General features: G+C 41.6%; 1 protein-coding gene across 1 annotated transcript in view; it reads right to left on the reverse strand.

The window, feature by feature from the left end:
* Positions 1-27411, reverse strand: part of LOC126236462 (fatty-acid amide hydrolase 2) — an 88778-nt gene that overhangs the window by 51512 nt on the left and 9855 nt on the right. The window contains exon 3 of the mRNA XM_049945781.1: positions 13112-13325. Within this exon, the coding sequence (XP_049801738.1) occupies positions 13112-13325 (214 nt within the window). The remainder of the gene's footprint in view (positions 1-13111; positions 13326-27411) is intronic.

Below are 27411 nucleotides of genomic sequence, written 5' to 3' on the forward strand. Positions count from 1 at the left end.
TACAGACAAGTCATTTCTCCCCTCGTTCAATACACAAATGGAACAAGGAAGAAAATCAATAATAACTGTACGATGTACCGTTCATCATGCACTGTACAATGGCTAGCATAGTATGCAGATGTACATATAGATGTGTCACAAAGTTGAGCGATGAAAGGCTGCTGTTACCTCATGACTCTGATTATCTCATTTGATCTTATTTCAGTAAGAAACAGCATCTAGATTTTTAAAAGTATTTTCTTCTTTTACTCTGTTTATTACTGCTTATGAATGTGCCAATATTTTTCTAAAATATAGGGTGAAAAGTAATGTTTATATCACAAACTAAATAGTCACTGGCACATTTTAGTGCATCATTAATTGATAGGTCAAAAGACTTAAATAGTGGCAAGTTTGAGAAGGTAACTGGCCAGTCTAATAGCTTTCTGGTGTAGTCTTGGAAACCCTGCTTCCAATTCCTTATCACATGAAAGACCTAGGAGTAGCACATGTGCCATGTAAGTATGCAGCAAATCCTGTCCTATCATATCCCAGTGAAAAGAACCCATATAATTATTCATCTCAGCTTTGATTTCTGCATTTCTATTTGTGCACCAATGGTAACCAGCAAACTACTGCCTGTGTAAATGACCACAATCAAACTGACCAGGTACAGCTTACACCACCCAGTGACAGTACATGCTGCTAATCACCATTCACTGATGTGACAAGTCATGGGATGCCTCCTAATATTATGTCGGACCTCCTTTTGCCCCGTGTAGCGCAGTAACTCCATAAGGCAAGGACTCAATAAGTCGTTAGAAGTCACCTGCAGAAATACTGAGCCCTGCTGCCTCTATAGCCATCCACAATTGTGAAAGTGTTGCTGGTGTATGATGGGTTTTGTGCATGAACTGACCTCTCAGTTGTGTCCCATAAATGTTCAATAGGATTCTTGTCAGGCGATTTGGGTAGCCAAAAAATTTGCATGAATTATTCAGTGTTCTTCAAACTCATCACGAACAATTGTGGCCCAGTGACATGGTGCATTGTCATCCATAAAAATTCTATCGTTGTTTGGGTACATGAAGTTGACTCTCTTTAACTTCCATTGCAGATTCTGAAAATGGCTATTGCAAAGCCTAAGCTAGTAACTCTACACAAATACTTCACTTTCAAGATGATTAAGTAAAAGTTAACTTCACCATACAGTTTGTTCCAGGAGTGGTTAGTCCTCCAAGTTTGGCAGAAGTTCTTTGAAGGTTAAAAGGTAGGATATGGACTGGCAGAAGTAAAGCTTGGGTTGTGAGCCATGTTTGGGCATTTCAGTTGATAGAGCACATGTCTGCAAAAGGCAAATGTTCTGGGTTCAAGTCTTGGTCAAGGATGCAGTTTTAATCTGTCAGGAAGTTTAACATGTACAAGGTGGTCAGGTACATATTGCAAATTTTGTAGAGTGCCGCAGGGTAGGTTGTGCTGAGAAACAATTGTTAAGAAAAAAATTCTATATGTTGTGCCGTTTCCAAGTGAATTAGAAGATAAGTTAGCCAATCAGGCCAATGTATGTCCAAATTCAAGTGGTCCACCAGAAACAATTAGTGTCAGCTGTTCTCAAAGCATACATAATAGTGCATGAGACTACTGAGCCTTTGGCTTGGGTTTGATCCTTGTAACTGACCCAAGCCCAGTTTTTGTATCACTCTTTTGGTGATACTGTCTCTGGAGGGCTGCTTGAATATGCGCACACAAAGGCCAGATTGGGTACTTTAATGCTAATTAACTCAGAAATGGTTCAATGAATCAAATTTTTTCTTAACAATTATTTTTCAGCACAACCTTACCTGCAACACCCTCACAAGCTAGTAAGACTGTTTCTGGTCACTGTTTGTGGATTGTGTTTGTATATTTCAATAATGTTACTTGACTGAATGTGTAACATGTTACACTCACAATTATCAAAAATCCATTGTAGACATTCTAGCAGTTTATCAAACACATAACTTAATATTAGTTTCATGAATGAAAGGTTTAGAGAGTACCATCACCATTCTTGGAAAATTACCTTAAGAAAGCCCCAAAGCAACACATTCTCCATAAAATAACTCTGTAGGTTGAAACATTCATTCCATAATTTAACTGTCAGTCCTTTGCTGAAAACATAACCTGAAATTGATATTTTCAGTTCTTTATTTAACAGTTCCATCATACTGGAAAATACAGGGTGTTTATAAATGAATATCGGGGTTTTAACACTTTATAATATTTACTATATTAAACTTACAGTTATAAATGGTATGTCAAATGAAAGAGCAACTCAAATAGTTTTACCAAGAACCTTATAAATATTCAATGTGAGCACCATTTGTCACACGGCACACATCAAGTCTATAGCAGAGTTCTTCCCAAATGTTGATAAGTGTGTCTTCAGTGATTGTAGCAACGGCTGCTTCAATCCGGTTTCTTAATTCAGGGAGGCATGGCATTAGAATGGGTGAATGTGGGTGCCATCCAAAGCAAGCCCTGTCATTGGGCCCCTTGCGGCCTATCCAATGCTTGGGTACAGCGAAGTTCAACCAATCTAGTGGATTGCGGCAGAAACATTGCGCTCTGCACATGTGCACTGGTGCCAAACACAACTGTTTGAGTTGCTCTTTCATTTGACATATCATTTATATTGGCAAGTTTAAATGTAATAAACGTGACAAAGCGATAAAACCCGATATTCATTTATAAACACCCTGTACTATCACAAGAAAGCTCTTAAATGCTGCACGCAGTATTTTCTTTACTGAGAAAGTGTGTGACATATTATCAGCACTACTTTAATGTACAAATGTGGAAATAAAGGATACTTGAACATGCATCCTACTTCTACAACACAACTAAAACTGATAAATAGGGAAAATAAAAATGATAAAAACTGATTTATTGAAGTAATACTAAACAATGGAAAATCCAGGTTGGAATTGAGTAATATTATAAAAAGGACAGATTGTTACTCACCACAAACACGACACGTTGAGTTGCAGACAGACATGAGGAAAAGACTATACACAACGTTTCCAGCAAAATGACAGAAAAACATTCACTCATTTACATAAGCAAGCACACCTGACACACACAAGACTGCTATCTCCAGTTGCTCATGCCAGCAATCTGGCCTGAGCAGCAGGAGATAGCTGTCATGTGTGTGTCAGGCATGCTCACTTGTGTGAATGTGCAAGTGTTTTTCTATTTTGAAGAAGGACTTGGCTGAAAGCTCTGCATACTGTCTTTATGTCATGTATGTCTGCAATTCAACCTGTTGCCTTTAGGGTGAGTAGCAACCTATCCTTTTCATAATACTGTTTAAGTAGTATTACGTACATGTTGAATTCACAGTAGAATTTAGATTTACTCTGAGCCACTTTGGTACTACCATATAACCCTTATACAGAAAATAGCTTGAAATGATATAAGAGATATTCAATTATAGCCAATTATATCCAACACTGCATTTACAGGGAGAGACAATGAGATTAAAGGTAGAATGAAGTTAGTTTGTTAATCAACATTACACCAAAGATGTAAATCTTACTTTTTACACGCAATAATTTGAAACTGTAATTTACTTAGCACACAGATAAAATTGTTTCGTACATAAACCTGCTGGCTGCTCACTGAGTTGTATTGGATGATCCCATCATTCTGTATTTCTTTTTACAAGGTGGTCAGAAACATGAATGAAATCTGTTGTACTCTAACTTTTGTAACTAGAGGTTTCCTCATTTGGTAAAAGGAGAGAAAAAAGGATTTGTGATGAAGTATGTTGGGATAATTTTAATTTTTTAATTCCCCTCTTGTTTTGCCATCTGCCTCCTTACATTTTTTTTCACTTTTAACAATTTGCCATTAACATATGTGAATATTATCTGCATTTCCATAAAAGAGAAAGATTGGCCCTCAGTTTTAAAGAATATAACACCAGATCTAATTTTGTGCTTAGTTTCAGGTATGTAATTGATTTTCTAATTTATTTGAACTATTTCTAGTTAGTATCTTTCATTATAGGGTGAAATCAGTAATTGTTTTGTAACTTAAATTCTATTGTTGATGTATAAACAAATATAAATTCTGTATTAATTATAAACATCTGGAAGACGAAATGCTAGTATTCTTTAAGTATTTATTTGGCTCTCTTCAAAAACATGTTAGCAAAATCTTCCCCTCATTAATTCCAAAGTAATTAACAGTTCTGTCAAAAGTATTGTTTACATAATGATATATGTTAATTTCATGATTTAAACAAATAATTCAGCCAAAACCTTGTAGTAGAAGAAACTGTTAAAAAGACAGAATCTTTCGATGTGTTCCTTTTTGACATAACAAGTGTGAAGTAGTGGGTGAGATTGAACTGACACAAAGATACCATACTACTCCATTTTCCTGGCCTTAGTCAGTACCCGTATGAGGTCGCAAAGTTAATTTGAATTTGGCAATGTTAATAGTAGATGCCCCCCCCCCCCTCCCCGAGAACCACGGACCTTGCCGTAGGTGGGGAGGCTTGCGTGCCTCAGCGATACCGATACAGATAGCCGTGCTGTAGGTGCAACCACAACAGAGGGCTATCTGCTGAGAGGTCAGACAAACGTGTGGTTACTGAAGAGGGGCAGCAGCCTTTACAGTAGTTGCAGGGGAAACAGTCTGGATGATTGACTGATCTGGCCTTGTAACACTAACCAAAACGGCCTTGCTGTTCTGGTACTGTGAACGGCTGAAAGCAATGGGAAACTACAGCCGTAATTTTTCCCGAGGGCATGCAGCTTTACTGTATGGTTAAATGATGATGGCGTCCTCTTGGGTAAAATATTCCGGAGGTAAAATAGTGCCCCATTCGGATCTCCGGGCGTGGACTACTCAGGAGGACGTCGTTATCAGGAGAAAGAAAACTGGCGTTCTACGGATCGGAGCATGGAATGTCAGATCCCTTAATCGAGCACGTAGGTTAGAAAATTTAAAAAGGGAAATGGATAGGTTAAAGTTAGATATAGTAGGAATTAGTGAAGTTCGCTGGCAGGAGGAACAAGACTTTTGGTCAGGCGAATACAGGGTTATAAATACAAAATCAAATAGGGGTAATGCAGGAGTTGGTTTAATAATGAATAAAAAAAATAGGAGTGCGGGTAAGCTACTACAAACAGCATAGTGAACGCATTATTGTGGCAAAGATAGACACAAAGCCCACGCCTACTACAGTAGTACAAGTTTATATGCCAACTAGCTTTGGAGATGACGAAGAAATTGAAGAAATTTATGATGAAATAAAAGAAATTATTCAGATAGTGAAGGGAGACGAAAATTTAATTGTCATGGGTGACTGGAATTCGGTAGTAGGAAAAGGGAGAGAAGGAAACGTAGTAGGTGAATATGGATTGGGGCTAAGAAATGAAAGAGGAAGCCGTCTGGTACAATTTTGCACAGAGCACAACTTAATCATAGCCAGCACTTGGTTCAAGAATCATAAAAGAAGGCTGTATACATGGAAGAAGTCTGGAGATACTGACAGGTTTCAGATAGATTATATAATGGTAAGACAGAGATTTAAAAACAGGTTTTAAATTGTAAGACATTTCCAGGGGCAGATGTGGACTCTGACCACAATCTATTGGTTATGAACTGTAGATTAAAACTGAAGAAACTGCAAAAAGGTGGGAATTTAAGGAGATGGGACCTGGATAAACTGACTAAACCAGAGGTTGTACAGAGTTTCAGGGAGAGCATAAGGGAACAATTGACAGGAATGGGGGAAAGAAGTACAGTACAAGAAGAATGGGTAGCTTTGAGGGATGAAGTAGTGAAGGCAGCAGAGGATCTAGTAGGTAAAAAGACGAGGGCTAGTAGAAATCCTTGGGTAACAGAGGAAATATTGAAATTAATTGATGAAAGGAGAAAATATAAAAATGCAGTAAATGAAGCAGGCAAAAAGGAATACAAACGTCTCAAAAAGAGATTGACAGGAAGTGCAAAATGGCTAAGCAGGGGTGAGGACAAATGTAAGGATGTAGAGGCTTATCTCACTGGATAAGACAGATACTGCCTACAGGAAAATTAAAGAGACCTTTGGAGAAAAGAGAACCACTTGTATGAATATCAAGAACTCAGATGGAAACCCAGCTCTAAGCAAAGAAGGGAAAGCAGAAAGGTGGAAGGAGTATATAGAGGGTCTATACAAGGGCAATTCACTTGAGGACAATATTATGGAAATGGAAGAGGATGTAGATGAAGTCGAAATGGGAGATACGATAGTGCGTGAAGAGTTTGACAGAGCACTGAAAGACCTGAGTCGAAACAAGGCCCCGGGAGTAGACAACATTCCATTAGAACTACGGACGGCCTTGGGAGAGCCAGTCCTGGCAAAACACTATCATCTGGTGAGCAAGATGTATGAGACAGGTGAAATACCCTCAGACTGCAAGAAGAATATAATAATTCCAGTCCCAAAGAAAGCAGGTGCTGACAGATGTGAAAATTACCGAACAATCAGTTTAATAAGTCACAGATGCAAAATACTAACGCGAATTCTTTAGAGACGAATGGAAAAACTGGTAGAAGCCGACCTCGGGGAAGATCAGTTTGGATTCCGTAGAAATATTGGAACACGTGAGGCAATACTGACCCTACGACTTATCTTAGAAGCTAGACTAAGGAAAGGCAAACCTACGTTTCTAGCATTTGTAGACTTAGAGAAAGCTTTTGACAATGTTTAATGGAATACTCTCTTTCAAATTCTGAAGGTGACAGGGGTAAAATACAGGGAGCGAAAGGCTATTTACAATTTGTACAGAAAGCAGATGGCAGTTATAAGAGTCGAGGGGCACGAAAGGGAAGCAGTGGTTGGGAAGGGAGTGATACAGGGTTGTAGCCTCTCCCCAATGTTATTCAATCTGTATAGTGAGCAAGCAGTGAATGAAACAAAAGAAAAATTTGGAGTTTTGCTATTTGGGGAGCAAAATAACTGATGATGGTCGAAGTAGAGAGGATATAAAATGTAGACTGGCAATGGCAAGGAAAGCCTTTCTGAAGAAGAGAAATTTGTTAACATCAAGTATAGATTTAAGTGTCAGGAAGTAATTTCTGAAAGTATTTGTATGGAGTGTAGCCATGTATGGAAGTGAAACATGGACGATAACTAGTCTGGACAAGAAGAGAATAGAAGCTTTCGAAATGTGGTGCTACAGAAGAATGCTGAAGATTAGATGGGTAGATCATATAACTAATGAGGAGGTATTGAATAGGATTGGGGAGAAGAGAAGTTTGTGGCACAACTTGACTAGAAGAAGGGATCGGTTGGTAGGACATGTTCTGAGACATCGAGGGATCACCAATTTAGTATTGGAGGGCAGCTTGGAGGGTAAAAATCGTAGAGGGAGACCAAGAGATGAATACACTAAACAGATTCAGAAGGTTGTAGGTTGCATTAGGTACTGGGAGATGAAGAAGCTTGCACAGGATAGAGTAGCATGGAGAGCTGCATCAAACCAGTCTCAGGACTGAAGAACACAACAACAATAGTAGATGGTGCCCAGATGGCCTTCCTGTTATCATCCCCCCCCCCTTTCATCTAGAGTAATCCCATGTGAAAGCGTGAGAATGTTTGTGGATCATATAACTGAGGGGGGACATGGGTACCAGCCTCATAATCACCTAGTCGGATGTGGGAAACTGCCTAAAATCCACATCCAGGCTGGCCAGCACGTCAATGCTAATCATAAATCCACCAGACAGATTCAATCTGGGGCCAGTGCATCTCTGTCAATCCCACAAATGGCATACTAATGTGTCCAGCTATCTGGGCAGATGACACAGTCACTATACTGCACGACAATGTCTTGTCACAGACTTTGGTTTCTGCTTCGCCACAGAGTCCATATGTATGTTTCCCTCTCAGTACCATATATTCAACTTTCACCATTAGTAATTTCTTCTACAACATGTACATCTAAGATACTTTAAATTCATGAGTGTTCTCCCATAATAACATGTAAAAATAGGAGTGTTCTTTTTAGTTACACAGTAGTCTTTAGGAAGTTATGCAACACTCCTTATTAACATTATTTGTTTTCCAATATTCAGCACCACAGAATACCAAGATACATATCCACTTTGTTTTCTTCTGATTTTCACACTGTAACTCTTAGGTACTTTAAGAGTGAGACTCATACCAGTCACTGGCTATGCAATCAGTGATCAAATGATACCAGATCATGTCAGTTATTTATATGCATTATAATTTACTGTACATTGAATACCAGCTGCCAATCCTTACACAAGGAAAGTATCATCTGCAAGTCCTTCTGCATGTCATCATCCTATACACAACTGTGTGATCTGTGAACAGCCACATCACTTATACAGTATATGAGGTGTGAAGAAAAAGTAATAGGAATTTTTTAATTTCACAGGCTTTATACATCTGATTTTCAATTTTTTTTATCTTGCTGGTGCACATGTTCTTGATGTAAGTTTGCATTTTAAGCTGTTTAGTTTATTGTATACAGTCAAAAAGATTATAAGTGTTTTCTAGTGCTCGGCGAATGTTTACGTTTGAAAAGATGGATCAAAGAATTTGCTTTAAAATTTGCTTAAAAAATGAAATAAAGTGCAGCACCACATTTGAAATGTTGACTGTGGGTTTTGGCGAACCTACTATGAGGAAGAAAAGAGTTTACGAGTGGTATAAATGCTCCAAAGATGGTCGAAGATACTGAAGGTGATGTCCACCCTGGACACCATAGCACATTAATTACAGACAACAATGTGGAAGAAGTAAAGAAAATGGTTCTGGAAAATTGCAGAATCACCATCAGAGAGGTGGCTGATGATGTCGGCATATCCTTTGGCTCATGCAAAGCAATTGTTTCAGATGTTTTGAGCACGGAATTTGTAGCAGCAAAGTATGTTTCCAATCTGTTGAATTTCATCCAAAAACAACATAACATAGACATCACTCAGGGATTGTTGAATAAAGCTGACAATGATACAGAACGAAGAAGATTATAACAGCTGATGAAACATGGGTATACTGGTACAACATTGAAACCACATTGAAACTACCTGTAGAGCCCCTCACCATCTCCGCTAAATGGTGAGTAGCAACTTCCCTTTTCATTTATGGAAAAACCACTCATGTAAACTGCATCAGGATAATGTTGCCACTCATAGCTCAATACTTGTTTGTGATTTTATGGCAAGAAACAAGACCATTATGTTGCCTCAGAAACTGTATTCACCAGACATGGGGCCCTGCAACTTATTCCTATTTCCAAGGCTGAAGAGAGCAATGAGAAGACTTCATTTTGCCACCAGTCAGGAAATAAAACATAACTGCTGAAGGAGCTGAACAACCTATTGAATAGTGAGTTCCAGAAGTGCTTCCAAGATTGGAAAAATTGCTGGCACAAGTGTATTTTATCTGAGGGAGTTAATTTGAAGGGCACAAAGTTGAGGTTGACGAGTAAACAAAGATTCTTTAAGAAAAACAAAAATTCTCATCACGTTTTTATCACATCTCGCATATATGATGAACATCAGTGGCCCTATCACACTACATTGAGTTATGTCAAAACACTAACTTTGCTTCTGATGATGTCTCTCACTTAGGGCAACATGCTCATTTCTGTTTACCAGGAAATCTTCAATCAAATTGCATACCAATCAGGATATCACATATACATATGTTTCATTTACTGGGCAATGGCGTACTGAAGGTTTTATGGAAATCAAAAAGCATTGCATCAGCCCAAGTTCATATATTGCCTTTGGGATCTCTGGACTGACAAGAGAAAGCAGGGTTTCACTTGACTGAGGCTCTCAAAAAGCATATTGATTCTTACATAGGAGTTGTTCAGTCTCCAGAAAATTCATCATGCGTGAGCACAATAATGTTTCATAACAATGTAAAAGAAGTGACCTAATGTAGCTTTATAGTTCTGAATGTTGATCTTACAAAATTTTTAATAGGTTGGAATACTCTAAATCCTTTTTCACTTTTCCAGTCACATGGCATGCTCCATTGTTTCAACAAGCTACTGTAAGCTTATTCTAGAAGGGGGGGGGGAGGGGAAGACTTCTATGCATTTTCAATACAGGGCCTAACTGGCACTAAATTATATCCTGTGGTCTTTCCTGCATACAGTAATTTTAATTATTTTGCAGTTCTGCACTCACTTATCCTTTATATTTACATCTTTCATATCCACGTGGCAGTTTGACATAAGAAATGTGCTGCAATTTTCTTTAGTGGAGCATTTTTGTAAAACAGAATTTAGTACATTGTGCTTTGTTTTATCTTCTTCCACTTCATTGTCATCATGGTTACTGAGCATTTGGACAGTTCAAATTGGTTCCATTTATTGATGTTCAATACTTCCAAATGGTTTTAGAGTTTTCTGACAGCTCAGCAATTAAGATATTTTTTCCAATTCACTAAATACTTCTTGCATGTGTGTTCTTATGTTTGTTTTGAGTTGGTTTGGCTTTCATTTGTCAGCAGGTACTCAGTTTCATCTCCATCTTCTATGCTCTCTTTGCTTACGCAGTCCCTTTCTATACAATTATTGAACCATAGTGGGCCCTTCCCATCCCTTGCCATCTCCCATGGCAACAATTTATGACGCCCATGACCTAAAGTATGTGTGAACTTTTGCCACAGATAATCTACATTCTGTTCCTTTGAACTGAATGTTTGCTGATGAACACTCAGATAGTTTCTAATCATTTCTTACTGCACCTGTGAAGCAGAAATATCTTTTGACATTTCTTAATTTTTATTTTTACAGCAGAGATCAATCAATGCCATAATAAGTTTTTGGTTGCTTATTTTTATCTCTTTGTTCAGAATTAAAAATTCCATTATGGTTCAGTCAATCTAAATAGTTTTGTGGAAAATGTAGTTAGTACTTGGCTGTGAAATTCTTTGTCCTGGCACCCAGTGTTAAAGGTTTGCATTTCCCAGTCTACACATGGGAGATTGAAATATATCACCCTATCATTTCAATATGGTTGGGGAATTTCTGTGTGATATTTTCCAAGCTTTATCTAAAGCAATTCAACACTTTGACACTTGATGAGGAAGGACAAAAGAAATCTGTAGTGCTTATCTTCACCAACAATATCTTGCATTTAATACTGTGTTTATGTCATTAGGCACTACGGAATTCTTTATGGCAATAAATACACCTACACCACCACAGCTCATCCCATCCTTTTGATAAATATGCAATTCTGAGTTTATTGTTTCATTATTACTTACATCCAATTTCAACCAACTGCTCACATTAATGAGTGAGACTAATTCTGGTACTTTACCCTGAACATTTCACCAGTTAACAAATATTAGGATTAAATTATCTCTTTCTGACTTACAATGATGTTCATTTCCCTTTATAATAACTGAAGTGACCTGGCAAAGATTCTGAGTTGGTTTACACAAAATTTCCCATGCAATCAACAGAGTGATCCAAAAAACCTAGGCCACAAATACTTCATAACTTGAGTAAATGATTTCAAGGTATAGCGCATGCCCAGCCTAGTAAATGGACCCTACAACTCTCTACTTAATTGTGCAGGTCATAAAATAAGCAATGAGATTACTGCAAAATCAAAGGAGCCTCTAATTAAAGCCCTCCTTCTGGCTGCAAATCAGAGAGTCACAGTGTTTCAGGGGATGAAGTTGAAAATCATGAGGTGGAAGAACTGTCAGGCTGGTAGCCTTCACCATTACTTCAGCCAACTTCCAAAAGGACAAAATGACGTTCACTGAATCCATACAAGAGGCATCACTGGAGCTGACATGGGCAAGAATTTGGATTGGGTAGGACAGATTGGTCAAAATTCTGAATAAAAGATCTCTCCATCCCAAAAGCAATGAGATGGGCAACCTAACTGCCCCTTAGTATGTTCATCCAAGGTGGAAGGAGCAAAACAGGCAAGTAAAAGAAGGGAAGTGTGAAATCAACTATAAAAGAAGAATAAAATAACACACAGTGGGGGTGGGGGGATATGCAGCAGGGAGGAAATAGTAGAACACACTCCTAAGCCCAATTAGAAGTCTCTCCCTCCTCCACTAAAAAAAAAAAACCAGTCCAATAGTTACGCCAATGAAATTGGAGGATTAAAGTGACGAGGAATGAAGAGGCATACACGAACTGAAAGTTTATGATGTTGAACTAACACTCCATCAAGCCCTAGCCAGATGCCCTCTGGGGCTGAGACTGTGGCAATAGGTGACCAACCATCCCAGCCTGTAGGCCAGCAAGACAGTCATGTCTGACCATCAGATAAAGATTATACAAGTTTCACTGTTGGATAAATTCCTGTGGAGTTGACAGCTCAGCCATGAAGAGTGTAATCCCCACACTGCCAGGAGGCTACAACTGCACAAGTATTTTATGATCCCTCCCCTGCAAAAGGTAAACTACTGTGTTTGGTTTTGAGGACCTTGACATATCAAAAGCGCTTGGTGGATAATGTGGAATTTCATATGGGGTGGGCAAACTTTCCCACACAGTGTGCACTACTGAAAAACTATTCTGGACAGTGGAGAGTCAAACCCATTAATGGGGGACTGCACTTGATTAGTCCAAAGATGATGATAAGAACAGACAAACAGAATCAAAGAATAACTAAAATCGGAGTCTTTGGGCAAGGGAAGTGTGAAATCAGCTATAAAAGAAGAATAAAATAACATACAGTGGGAGAAGGGGTTGGTTATATGGGAAGGACAGTAACTGGGAAGAGGAAAACAGGGAAGTGGTTGGCTGGACGAGTTAAGAAGAAATGCTACAACTCAGGGCCCTGTGCACACTATACATGTGCTGACAAACGAGCTGCAAGCGCCGGGGGGTGGTTGTGGGTGTGAGCCATGATTTACAGTCACTTGCACCCAGTGCATTCTGAAGCCGCCAGTAGAGTCCCCTCTATGTCTCAGATGAGACCACCTCCCATTGCTTCCAGCAAAAATAGTAAGTCTACACTGGACTTCTTTTCCACCCTAATACTATTTCCCTGAGGGGCATCATTGACCTCCTAACATCGGAACTCCCAATGAAAAAGGCATTATATCAACTGACATATCTCTAGCTCTATAACTCACCTTTGCATGCTGTGCTGTCTTTGGTTGTAAAAGGAACACCAAGAAAAGGTTTATTCTGTTCAACATCACTTGCAGTTTCAGAACACAAAATTTTATCCACTTCTTTAGCTTCAGTGAGAGCTTCTTCAAAACGTGTATCCACAACAGCATTTAATATTGGATTCACTTCCTGTATGCGTTCCACAAAACACCGAACCACTTCCTCAGATGTTATCTGAAACCATATGGGATGAAATGATTATTAAGGGCTAAGTAACACACCAGAATAAATTTTTAATGTTACAGTAGAGTGAACACTGTATGGACACTACTTGAAAAATTACTACAGTGTTCATGCCTGTGGCCTGAATCCAGGCACTCGCATTTCATGGAAATTCTCTAACCAACTGATCAATCCAGGCACGCCTCATGACCCAATTCCAAACTTCTGTCTGGCTGAAATACTTTCTTACTTTGCATATACCAGGGTGGCTCTTCTGACCTTGCTGCACAAGCTCCCTCATGGAAACTGAGTGTTCCTCAGCCACTGTGACACCAATAGTTCTTTGTTATGACACAGTTGTAACATGAACCATGTCAGGGTGCAGTCTTGCTGAAGGTCCTGGTAACATGCAGAGCACTTTATGCAAACAAACTGCAGCACATGATTGGACTATGGGTTCCTGTGCTGTCTGCCATGTGTCACTATGACTGACACATTTCCAACATTTACTACCCAAGTGTATCTCCACCACTTATATGAATAGTGTCCTGATACACTGTATGATCAAAAGTATTGGGACACCCCCAAAAACATATGTTTGTCACATTAGGTGCATTGTGTTGCCACCTACTGCTAGGTACTCCATATCAGCGACCTCAGTAGCCATTAGACATCACGAGAGAGCAAAATGCGGTGCTCTGCAGAACTCACGGTGGTCAGGTGATTGGGTGTCACTTGTGTCATACATCTGTACGTGAGATTTCCACACTCCTAAACATCCCTAGGTCCACCGTTTCCAATGTGATAGTGAAGTACAAACGTGAAGGGACATATACAGCATAAAAGCATACAGGCTGACCTCGTCTGTTGACCGACACAGACCGCCAACAGTTGAAGAGGGTCGTAATGTGTTATAGGCAGACATCTATCCAGACCATCGCATAGGAATTCCAAACTGCATCAGGATCCACTGCAAGTACTATCACAGTTAGGTGGGAGGTGAGAAAACTTGGATTTCATGGTCGAGCGGCTGCTCATAAGCCACACATCACACCGGTAAATGCAAAACAACACCTCGCTTGGTGCAAGGAGCGTAAACTTTGGGTGAGTGAACAGTGGAAAAATTTTGTGTGGAGTAACGAATCACAGTACACAATGTGGCGATCCAATGGCAGAGCCAGTGTGTGTAGTGCCAACAGTAAAATTCAGAGGCAATTGTGTTATGGTGTGGCTGTGTTTTTCATGGAGGGGGCTTGCACCCCTTGTTGTTTTGCATGGCACAGCACAGGCCTACATTGATGTTTTAAGCACCTTCTTGCTTCCCACTGTTGAAGAGCAATTTGGCAACGGCGATTGCATCTTTCAACACGATCGAACACCTATTCATAATGCACGGCCTATGGCAGAGGGGTTACACTACAATAAAATCCCTGTAATGGACTGGGCTGCACAGTCCTGATCTCCTATGGAACATCTTTGGGATGTTTTGGAATGCCGACTTAATGCCAGGCCTCACTGACTGACATCGATACCTCTCCTCACTGCAGCACTCTGTGAAGAATGGGCTGCCATTTTCCAAGAAACTTTCCAGAATCTGATTGAAGGTATGCCTGTAAGAGTGGAAGCTGTCATCAAGGCTAAGGGTAGGCTAACACTATGTTGAATTCTATCATTACCGATAGAGGGCACCATGAACTTGTAAGTCACTTTTAGCCAGGTGTCCGGATACTTTTGATCACATAGTGTATCACCTTATCTTGTTTTCAACATATCATTCACTCATGCCATCAAAGTGTACCACCAACTATTGTAACTCATCAGTCCATGTGATTTTATCCTCACAGTTTGAACGATCAATGGTTGTGTTCCTCTGTTTAAGGTCCCGTGGCTTTGTTTAATAACCTATTTTACCTTGTTTGGAAATCTAATTTCTTTGTCTATGATCTTCTTCCTTTGCAAGACATTTCTATTTGTTCGATGATAATGCTTCCCTGTTAATAACCAATTTTTGTTGTTTGGCTACTCTCTGTGTAGGATTCTTCCACAATCTATGTTTTATTTATCTTGTTAATCAGTTTCACACTTTATTGAATGACTATTTCTTCTAGCAAAATTATATTATTGCCAATTACAGTCTATCACACATCCTCCCAACAATCAATTTACCTGCCAGTAGAAACACTTCACATTTTTCTTGCTCTGGTTCCTCTATACAGTGTAAAACTTTCAGTCCTAGCATACACAGTTGTATGGGTGTGTTTTATTTAAGTTGTAGCACTGTATTATTGTGCTATGCAGTTGAGGGAGGTAGAGAGGAGACTAACTGGTAAGTGTAAAAAGGGCATTGTAAATGACAAGCAGCTGTCAGTAACACACGCAAGTGTTACAGTAAGTTGGAATGCTAGTAAAAAACAAAAAGGTTCTCTCTTCTTTCCAAGTAATAAAGGCAATGAATGACATACGTATGTTTAAATGTAAACTTTTACTAACTTCTAATATCAGGAGTATCGTCCCATCCCCTATTTTAATCAGTAAATTATACATTCTAGCAGTATAAACTAAAAAGTACCTTTCTTATAAATGCTCAGAGTTTGGGCATTTAAAACTGCTTTGCAGAAATTCCTGGGCAAATGCCCATTTACGAATGTCCTGCCCACTGAGCATTTGCCTGGTTCACATCACTAGGCACAGGTATGTGTACCATGGCAACACAGTGAAGTCGGCAGACCCGCACAACAACAATTAGATCTGTTTGAAATTCCAAAAGCCCATTTCTGCCCTGCACTCACTTATTCCATAAGCCTACTTCTGGAATCAGAGGGATTCAAATGTTTACTGTTAATGATTGACAGAGCTTTCCAATGGCTGGAAACAGCCCTTCTCAAGGAAATCACAGTCGAGTCCATCATCTACGCCTTCATAGAACCATGGCTAGAGCTTTCCATCATGTCAGACACGATATCTACCAATTAAGGCCACCAATTCAAGTTGGTGCTCTTCAGAGACCTGCAGAATCAAATGTAACCACACTACAGCCTATCACACCCAACATAATGAGTTAGTTGAACCGTGGCACAGGACTCTCAAAGCCACCGTTATGTGCCACCGTAGATTGTGGACCAAAGCTTTGGCATGGGTACTTTCAGTGTCTGAACTGCCTTCAAGGAGGACCTACAAGCATCCCACACTGAAATACTATACAGGGAATCACTGGTGCTTCCCGCCGACTTCATTCTACCCCCAAGCATATGGACCTCCCGGCACTAGTTCAACAAGAGCTAGACCACATTACATATATTCACATGCCACCTCCTGCTCCACATTCAGTGTCCAAGGTCTTTCTATATAAAGTACTCTCCAACTGTGAACATGTCATGCTACAGAACGACACAGTCCAAATGGCACTAATACCATCATACACAGGATCCTTGAAAGTGCTTCTGAGAGGCACACATGCATTTGACATTCTGATTACTGACAAACCAATGACCATTTTAATTAAGCGCCAAAACCAAGATGGGTTCCACAGGACAACATTGACCTTAACGCCATGGACAGTAATGATCACAACATCTGCTCACTACCCAGTGCATGGACAGCCAACCCCAACACAGACTTCCCTGTCATTATTAGATATGATCTCAGTGACTTCGACCTTGATGACATCACCATAAAATTGGTCAATAATGTACTGTGTCTCTCACCTCGCAATGAAGACACTCTTGACAGGTGATGCTGCAGACATCTGACTCCTGAACCGCACATACAGCCTACCCGACAACACTGACTACACTCCCACATCATCCCACCTTTTAACCAGTTAGCTGACTGCCAGCAACATTGTTTCCGTGTTCTTCACTGCAATTGCATTACTGTCAGATGCCAACACCAAATATCCCCCCCCCCCTCTCCCTAATGGGCACGTAAGGGTGAAAGTCCCCAGGTCTATGTCTTAAGATCTAGGGAGGGGGTAGGAAGAGAAGACAGAAGCCCAACCAGTGGTGCCATCTGGACATCAGTGTTCTCAGGTGTGGCTGCTGGAGCTAAGCGTGGCTCAAAATATAACAATCCTTATTTGCTGTGTTTGACAGGCTGCTGAGATGGTGTAGGAGGGAGCAGCTCAGCCTCTGTTGGTCGCTCTCCCTGCACTCTGGAAGATGAACATAGTTGTAACCTTAAGTAATAATCATAGTGTGGGGTGGCCACTCCCACTGCCTTATAAGCTGATGAGAAATAACAAAAATGTCTATACAGGTTGCATGCCACGGTGATGGCCCCTGAGGTGGCAGCTAGCTATGCACATATCACAGTCGTGTGCACCTGCTGTCTCTGACTGCAACACTGCTGGGGTGGGGGTAGGGCACAAGAGATCCAATAATGTAAGGGGCCCTCATCCATGCAGGAGCTCTGCTGGACAATCCCCACTTACTGGGCTAGCACAGCTTGTGGCTAAGAAGTGCAAAAGAGCCTCATCTACTGGCCTTCCTCATTTGGGTCTTAAATGACCTGACCTCCCACTCTGCCTCTGAGTTAGACGCTAGATGGAAGGAAGCAGTAGTCAGGTGCCAGATACCACTGCACTGACAAAAAGCCTGAAATTCTAATGCTGTAAACTGGGGGCCATTATCAGACACCAGTATGGCTGGCACATCCTCTATTACAACTATAATCATGAGTGCCCTGATGGTGGATCTTGCTGTTACGGTGGACATCTGTGCTATATAGGGGAAGTTGGACAGGACTGACACCAATATCAAGCATATTTTCCCAAGAAAAGGATTGGCAAAATCTGCATGTATTCCACCCCACAGCTGAGACAGTTGAGGCAATTTCAATATCTTCTGGGGAGTGGCTGCTTGCTTCTGCGAACAGGCATGACAACACTACCTTAATGCATGTTCGATATGGGTGCTTATTGCGGGCCATTACACAAGCACTTTCTGTGAGATATCCCCTGGTGAGAAGAATCTGGCAACTGGAGGACGTATGGATGGAGTGAAGGTGGAACTACAACACAGCATCCCCTGATATACAATGAGCTACTATTTCATACTGAAATAAGGTCAAAAATAGGGATGGGCATCCTTAAGCAGGTGTACGGGCCATCCCAATTGAACCACCATAACAATGCTGCGCAACACTGTGTCACGACTCGTGGCTACGCACTTGACCATGGGTCCTGATACAGAGTTTTATAGGGAGTAAATTCCTATAAAACTCTGTATCAGAACCCATGGGAAACCTGGAAAATGCATCAGAATTCACATGCTTTGTGGTGGGCTGAAAATGGATATCATAAAAATAATTGCTAAGAAATAACACCCAATGCTGTAATTGTCTTGTCAGGGAGTCCAGCCTTGGGATTAAACCATGATACCAACAATTTATGACCCATAAAAAGTGAAATTTGGAGCCATACAGGAAAATGTGATACTTTTTCTCACAACTAGTGGCTCTTTCTGTATCTAGGAGTAATTCTTTTGGGCAGGCAAGGGGTTCTTAGATGTGAAAGCAATTGGTTGTTCTGATCTGTCTAGATTTCTGGGGGACAGTATGGCACCAGTCCTATACTGTGATGTGTCAGCAGTCAGTATTAAGCTTGTCTTTGAGTCAAAGGTAGCAAGGCAGGGACCAATGCGTTACCAAGCTTTTAGTCACAAAAAAGCACACTGACAAATGCCTGACCAAACAGATTTCACACCCTTCTTACAATGTTGACTGAGAGGTTGTAAGACCTCCAATGCATATGGTGCGAATTTGTTACAATAGTTAACCTTGCCAAGGAATGCCTGCAGCCCCTTTAAGTTCTGAGGGATGAACAACTTATCAACTACTGCCACATGATCATCAAGTGGTTTAATGCCCTCCTTACTTAAGGCATACCCTAAACAATTCACACTGGGTGCAAAAAAAAATTTACGCTTTTCCAACTTACGATAAAGAGCACTGTCCTCCAGTGCCTGAAACACTGCCTGAAAATTTAGCAAATCTCCTACCCTGGTAGCCCAAGCAGCAATTAAGTCATCCTGATAAATTGCACCCTTCAGAATATGGTGAAATCTCTGCTCAATAAACTGCTTAAAAATTCCTGTGGCTGATGCAACACCAAAAGATAACATGGTAAATTTATAAAAGACCAAACAGTGTATAAATAATGAGCAACTGCTGTGACTTGGCATTGGGGGGCGACTGTAGACAGGCATATCACAAATCAGTTTTTGAAAAATGGCATCCACTGGCCTTGATGCGAGGGATTGGATAAATGTCCAACTCACTCTGGGTGTTAATAGTGGATTTAAAATTGCCACACAACCAAATCACCCTATAGGGTTTTTTAACCACCACAAATGGTGTTTCCCAGGTGGAATGACTCCTAATCTGTGTAGTCTGTCTAATTCAGATTTTAACTATGTCTCTCACAGCAAATGACAAAGGGCAGCCACCGCGAAACTTGGGGACCCCCAAGATGGGGACCCCCAGATGGTTTGAGCTAAATGTGGGCAATAAAATCACTTGCTTTACCCCACGTTGGCTCAAACAACTATTTATGGTCTGCAAAAGTGACTCAAGGTCATGAAGAGGATGAGTACAGACTTTAAATTTACATGATCAACCTTTGGAAATCAATTGCCATATAAAAGTGTTCAACCCAAAAAATATTCAACATTGCTGCACAATTGACCACTAATAATGTTACTTGCTGTTCCATATTATTACATTTTGTCACCACAACCAGTTGACCCTTCATTAGAATTTGTTGGCAACTACACTGTATTTGTAACTGCTTGTAACAGAGGGCTACCTAGCTCATGACATGTAGACAAACTGATTAATGAGGTCACAGCCCCAGTATCGAGCTGAAACTCAACTGAGTGTCCCAAAAGAGAAAACTGCAGCGCAAGCTGATGAACCGTTTGCCAAGTACGTGCACTTGTTACGGAAACTGCGTTAATACCAAACTAGTGAACATCGTGAACAGGATGCTATGTAGCATACACAGTAGCTATGGCCTCCCTGTGGTTGCACTTTGAGAATGCCGATGTGAAATACTTAGTTCTTGTACTGTATTTTCTGCCCTCGATAAAGGCCCTCGCGATTGTCGTAGTCAGCGCCGCCGCTTTGGCAGTAGCAGCAACTCCCCATTGTATCACATAGGGTGAGGTACCTTCTGCAACCAACTGAGATAGCACTAAGTGATTGAAGCTGATAAACAAATTTTATTTAAATGCAGACATTTCCACAACTTATGTCGGGTGTGACACGCCCAACCGTCTAACGAACTCTCCGACACCACGAGAGGACAGATGTTACTGCCCGCCGTACCAGACGAGGAATTGTGAAGACCATTCCACCGTTTGCACGAAGGCTGGTCCTACGGTGGGGAAACCTGGTTCCTGGTATGTCCCTTATGAAGCTGCTTAACACAGCTGCAGTGAGACTGCTCTTCAGCAACTACGTGAGACCCAGGCATGTTAGACTCTGGGGAACGAGACTCTGCTGTGTTGTATGATGATGTACTATGGAATGAGCCACACTCCACTTCCACTACATGGCACTCATCAGCAAAGGTTTCCCGTGCCACCACAGACAACTCATATGACCGTGCTAACTGTGCCCCATTGCTAGAGATGGGCCAGACAACCCAAAGGCCCTCATTTTAAATGGCTTATCTGGAGCTAATCAAATAATTACTTTGTAGATGGTTAGCTCTTATAAGGGAACCTCCCCATCGCACCTCCCTCAGATTTACTTATAAGTTGGCACAGTGGATAGGCCTTCAAAAACTGAACACAGATCAATCAAGAAAACAGGAAGAAGTTGTGTGGAACTCTGAAAAAAATAAGCAAAATACACAAACTGAGTAATCCATGCGCAAGATAGGCAACATCAAGGATAATGTAAGCTCAGAAGCGCCGTGGTCCCGTGGTTAGCGTGAGCAGCTGCGGAATGAGAGGTCCTTGGTTCAAGTCTTCCCTCGAGTGAAAAGTTTACTTTCTTTATTTTCGCAAAGTTATGATCTGTCCATTCGTTCATTGACGTCTCTGTTCACTGTAATAAGTTTAGTGTCTGTGTTTTGCGACCGCACCACATAACCGTGCAATTAGTAAACGAAAGGACGTGCCTCTCTAATGGGAACCGAAAACATTTGATCGCAAGGTCATAGGTCAACCGATTCCTCCACAGGAAAACACATCTGATATATTCTACACGACACTAGTGACACCATGTGCGCCACATGATAGGAATATGTTGTCGACCCACCTAACTTGTACACCTGGCGAATGGATAAAAAGATTCTTCTACCTTGCCCAATTTCGGTTTTCTTGTGGATGTGATAATCACTCACAAAAAGTGATGAAAACATAAGAGTTTGTCACACAAACTGCAACAAATGAATGCAACAGTTTCACGGTTGCACAGTTTTCCTTGTGCTCTGTCAAAACATATGTTTTTAACGTTTTCAAATTTTTCCGTGTGTAGACCGTCAAATCCTGCATATGTCCAAGAAAATCTGAACATGTCCTGGAATTTTGGAGAGTGAAGTTGATTATGTGTGAGTGCCTGAGCTTTGATAATTGACACACGATCACGTAAACAATACTGCTCTGTGTACCTGTGTACCTTTGCAAAATAATTGTCTGAAAATAAAAAATTAAACTTTTCACTCGAGGGAAGACTTGAACGAAAGACTTCTCATTCCGCAGCTGCTCACACTAACCACAGGACCACGGCACTCCTGAGCTCACAGCACCTTTGATGTTGCCTATCTTGCGCATGGACTACTCAGTCTGTATATTTTGCTTATTTTTGTCATAGTTCCACACATCTTCTTCCTGTTTTCTCGAGTGATCTGTGTTCAGTTTTTCAAGGCCTATCCACTGTGCCAACTTATAACTAAATCTGAGGGGGGTGCGATGGGGAGGTTCCCTTGTTAGTAATGTATGCCACACTGACTACAATCACACTTGTAATCTCTAGCCAGACCCTGTAATTCTGCTATCAACTCATTAACCCCACTTTCATAGCTGATTTAACTTAAGATGCATTGCCACAGCATGTGATTTATGCATAAAATGTGCAATCAAAACCACACACGAAATCATTAAATTTCAACAAAGCAGGGTCCATGTGCAGAGACAGCTTTTGTACCAAATTATAAAGAAAGGAACTAGAAGGAAGGAGGAGTGCATTCACATCTACAGTTTCAGCAACTTTTCTTACCTTGCAGTAGAAATCTCTGTACCTCATGTCAAAATGTCTTAAGGCCTGAGGGGTGGCTGGGGTGGGTGGTGCCTGTTGCCACAGTTGTCCATCAATTGCAGCACTTAGTGGGCTGCATTTGCTGCTGCTGGCGTTGTAGTTGCAACTGCTGCTGCTGCCACAATTCCATAAAGAGGTAATCTATGATGATGCAACCCAACTGATGCACGTACGAGACAGACTCGTCACCACTTTGGCAACTCATTCCTGGGGTTTGAAAGTATGAATTCGCAACCTGGGAGGAAAACACTGCACTGTGTCTAAGCCAAACCAAGTTGTCAACAGTGAGAGTTCTAACGTCTCACGAACTAAACCACACAAAGCCATACACAAGCCAGAAATGTCAGCAGCACACTTAATATGACAAGAGAGCATGCCGAGAAAAGAAATCACAGACTCTCTTTACAATACACACATCACTGGCCCACCCTTTCAGTGGCCGCTGTAAGCAGTTTGCTGGCTGCCAGCACCACTGGTATGCGTCCTCTTTTGTCAAGGCATTATCAGCAGCTGCATATACCAAACTCCCCTTGTCACTCAGTACAACCCACACCCTGAATACCTCAATAGATTACTCCTCTATGCCTCTGACACATTTATGTCACACCATAAAATGGTAGTCGCCCCCCCCCCCCCCTGGTCAATTCACCTCAATACCTTTTGCTATCTTCCATTGCACTAATTTTTAAAACAACCTTGTCAAACCACATGACACTCCCAACAACCCACCCACTAACACTTAATCCACCCTCTCCACTAATAAATACTGTAACATCAAAGGCAGAGCAAAATGTGAAAGGAATCATTTGGTTTGCCGACTGAAGTGTGTTTATTGGATGACTTTCTATATAATGATAACAACAACTAACAGAAGGATGGCAGAGTTAAATTAGTCATTTATTTTTACTTAGACTCTCCCCTTCCTCTCTTAATTTAAAAATAGTCTCTCTCTCTTCCCTCTTTTTTCCTTTTTCCTTTCTACGCTTTATAAACCCACATGTGAATCCTTGGAGGGAAGGCGGCGTTCTTTTCACGAGGCACTATTGAGATTGAAGAACTTTAGAGAACCAACATTTGAAGTCAACGACACAATGATTCCACCTCTGCCAATGTACATTTTAAATGAGGACCACAAAGATAAGGGGAGAAAAATTTGGGCTCGTGCGGTGGCTTATAGACTTTCATTTTCTCCCACTCTATTTGTAGGTGGAACAGGAAAGGAAATGACTACTAGTGGTATGTTGTACCTTCTGCAGTCCACTGTACAGTGGCTTGGGGAGTATGTATGCAGATATATAATTGCAAATAACTTTCCAAATTTCATTTCTCTTACCTTTTTAATTGATGTGATTCTTAAGTTTCTCCCGGCGTATTTGATAATCAAAATATTCACGGGTGTACTGCCGGTCTACAGCGTCCAACGAGCACAATATTTCGGCGATCATACATGTCGCCATCATCAAGTGAACTGACGGACTGAGCTCCTGCTAACGTGCCAGTACGGAGATCCGTACACTATGGCTGTTCAGGGGGAACTGGCTTCAGCCGCAGCGGCGGCCGATTTAAATACCCTCCGCCCGCGGCGCACTCCCTCCCCTGTCCGCGCCCCGCACCATGGTCACGCGGTGGAACAGATTGCGACGGCGTCGGAGATGACGTCTGTGTGATGGCTCTGTCCGCCGTGGTCGTCACAACTATACGTTTGCTCGATTTACTCTTGATTAACCCAATCGCTGGTTCCCAAGCCTTGCTAAGATTATAGCCACAGTCATGGTTTATGAGGTCGCCATTGGTGCGAATTTCGATGGCCTCTCTAACAACGCTGTCCCAGTATCTCGACGTCTGTACCAGAATCCTCGTGCGTTCATACTCCATAGCGTGATTTTCCGACAAATAATATTCAGCGACCGCCGACTTGCTCGGATACACCAGTCGAGTGTGCCTCTGGTGTTCACGGCATCGATCCTCGATGGTACACATCATCTGACCAATATCTGACTTGCCACATTGACACGGAATCTGGTACACGCAGGCCTTCCTCAGACCGAGGTCATCTTTGGCGCTCCCCACCAGTGCACGAGTTTTATTCGGAGGACAAAACACAGTTCTGACCCAGTGTTTCTTCAAAATGCGGGCGATTTACCCCGAGAGTGTGCCTGTATATGGAATAAACGCAGTGCCTACCTCCTCCCTCGTGATTTCATCCATCTCCCCTGGTTGTGCTGTAGTGGTTGGGCGGAGAGCACGTTGAATCTGCCACTCTGAGTACCCATTTTTCTGAAATACAATTCTCAGATGTTCCAATTGCTGGGGTAGACTCTCTGCGTCAGAGATAGTGCGCGCCCTATGTACTAGAGTTTTAAGTACCCCATGCCTCTGTGAAGGGTGGTGGCAGCTTTCTGCGTGCAAATACAGATCAGTGTGCATTGTCTTCCGCTACACCCCATGACCTAGGGTGCCGTCAGCCCTTCTCTTGAGCAAGACGTCAAGGAAAGGTAATTTACCCTCCGTTTCAGTCTCCATAGTGAATTTGATGTTGGGGTGTATGGAGTTTAGATGTGTAAAGAAGTCAAGGAGTTTATCCATACCATGTGGCCAGATGATGTTACGTGGATGACTGATGTATCCGAGCAAGTCGGCGGTCGCTGAACATTGTTTGTCGGAAAATCACGCTATGGAGTATGAACGCACGAGGATTCTGGTACAGACGTTGAGATACTGGGACAGCGTTGTTAGAGAGGCCATCGAAATTTGCACCAATGATGACCTCATAAACCGTGACTGTGGCTATAATCTTAGCAAGGCTTGGGAACCAGCGATTGGGTTAATCAAGAGTAAATCGAGCAAAAGTATAGTTGTGACAACCACGGCGGACAGAGCTATCACACCGACGTCATCTCAGACGTCGTCGCAATCTGTTCCACCATGTGACAGTGGCGCGGGGCGCGGACGGCGGAGGGAGTGCGCCGCGGGCGGAGGGTATTTAAATCGGCCGCCGCTGCGACCGAAGCCAGTTCCCCCTGAGCAGCCACAGCGTACGGATCTCCGTACCGGCACGTTCACAGGAGCTCAGTCCATCAGTTCACCTGATGATGGCGACATGTATGATCGCCGAAATATTGTGCCCGTTGGACACTATAGACCGGCAGTACACCCGTGGATATTTAGATTTTTAATTGATATTTACTTCTTAGATTGTCCCTCTGAACTCAAGCTGGTGCAGTCCTCGCCACTGTACTGTCTTGAACCTCATACTTTCTTATGTCTTTTCTTTCAGTTCTGCTTTGCCTTCTCCTTATAACAGGTGGGTCCTCACAACCAAGGGTATGAGCAATCTGCCCAAGCTTTCCCAACAAATCCCTCTTTCCTCCTTGAAGAAGTTCCAAAAGGTAAGATGTTTGAATGTATCAGAGTCTTCAGAAGGTACAAATTCACTTTCTGAAGCAGAAAAGTCACTCACATCATTTATACCTACCATAGTAACAACAACTGACTGATGTGTGATGCTCCTGCTGGCACTGTGTCTTTGTGTACTACTAGCCATCATGCACAGTCACGTATGGTAACATACACAAATCATTTTGGTGAAGTAAGCAGGCAGCTCATTTCACTCTCTAGCAGCATGGTTGTTCTGTGAAACCACGTGCTTTTTACACCAAAACAGAGAGGATTTTTTTCCTGCCAGGATCAATATGCAGTTCATTTTAGTCCAAAAGTGGAGATATCTGGTTCTTTCACAAAGCCCTTCAACTGCATATTTTAACCTGCCTGGATAGTTCCCTATGCCAGTGATGCATTACATACAGGGTGGTCCAAAAGTCCATAAACACCCTGATAAAATCCAAATGGAGTAGCAAACAAGGAAACAGAGTACCTACACATGAGGAACAGGAAGGGAGAAACTTTATAGGCTATACCACCAACATGGCGGCCATCTTGAAAGCCGCCATCTTGGATTCAACTCCAAAATTTCAAATGAGAATGTGGTCCTGTGACATATCAAACAGATAGAGAATTTCACCAGAAAAACAATGCCGTTGTTATTTTAAACATAGCTTTATTCATTCTCGGGTTATAGCCAATTACTTGCGGCAGCAGTAGGACACTCGGCAGCGTGAGTATTACGTACTGAGAAGTCATAAAATGGAGTCTGAAACAGTGCAAAGTGGCTATCCAACGCCTGATACGTTACATGTGTTTAACTGTTAGGTATCATTTACTCATGCTAACATTTTAATCATTGTTTCCTAATTTACAGGTTACAAAATGTCCTTAACACATGAAGAATGCATTGAAATCATCTTGATATCAGGAGAAAGAAGCACACAGGTCACTGCTGACGATTTCAACAGTCGTCACCCAACCAGACAGCCCATCACTCACAAGTCGCCAAGCTTTTGGCCAAATTCCGAGCAACAGGTTCTGTCGCAGATAAACCTAAGTCTGGAAGACCAAAATCCGCCACCAATTAAGCAACAACAGCGAGTGTGTTGGCATCATTTAGCAAGAGTCTGCAACGGAGTACTCGTCGCCTGTCACAAGAATGTGGGGTTAGCCGTACCTCCATACTGCGAATTTTATCGCAGTACAAATGGCACCTGTACAAAATTCAGCTGCTCCAACACCTGAACAAGGATGATCCAGACCGTTGGGTACAGTTCGCAGAATGGGTGACACAGCAGCTGCAGATAAACCCACGTTTCCTCTATCAGGTGCTGTTCAGTGATGAAGCCAATTTCTTTATCAATGGTGAAGTGAACAAGCAGCATCACAGATACTGGTCCGACACAAATCCACGCTGGATTGATGCTTCCATAATGGTCGACTCACAAAAAGT

The sequence above is a fragment of the Schistocerca nitens genome, chromosome 2, assembly GCF_023898315.1.
Source record: "Schistocerca nitens isolate TAMUIC-IGC-003100 chromosome 2, iqSchNite1.1, whole genome shotgun sequence".
Taxonomy (NCBI): Eukaryota; Metazoa; Arthropoda; class Insecta; order Orthoptera; family Acrididae; genus Schistocerca; species Schistocerca nitens.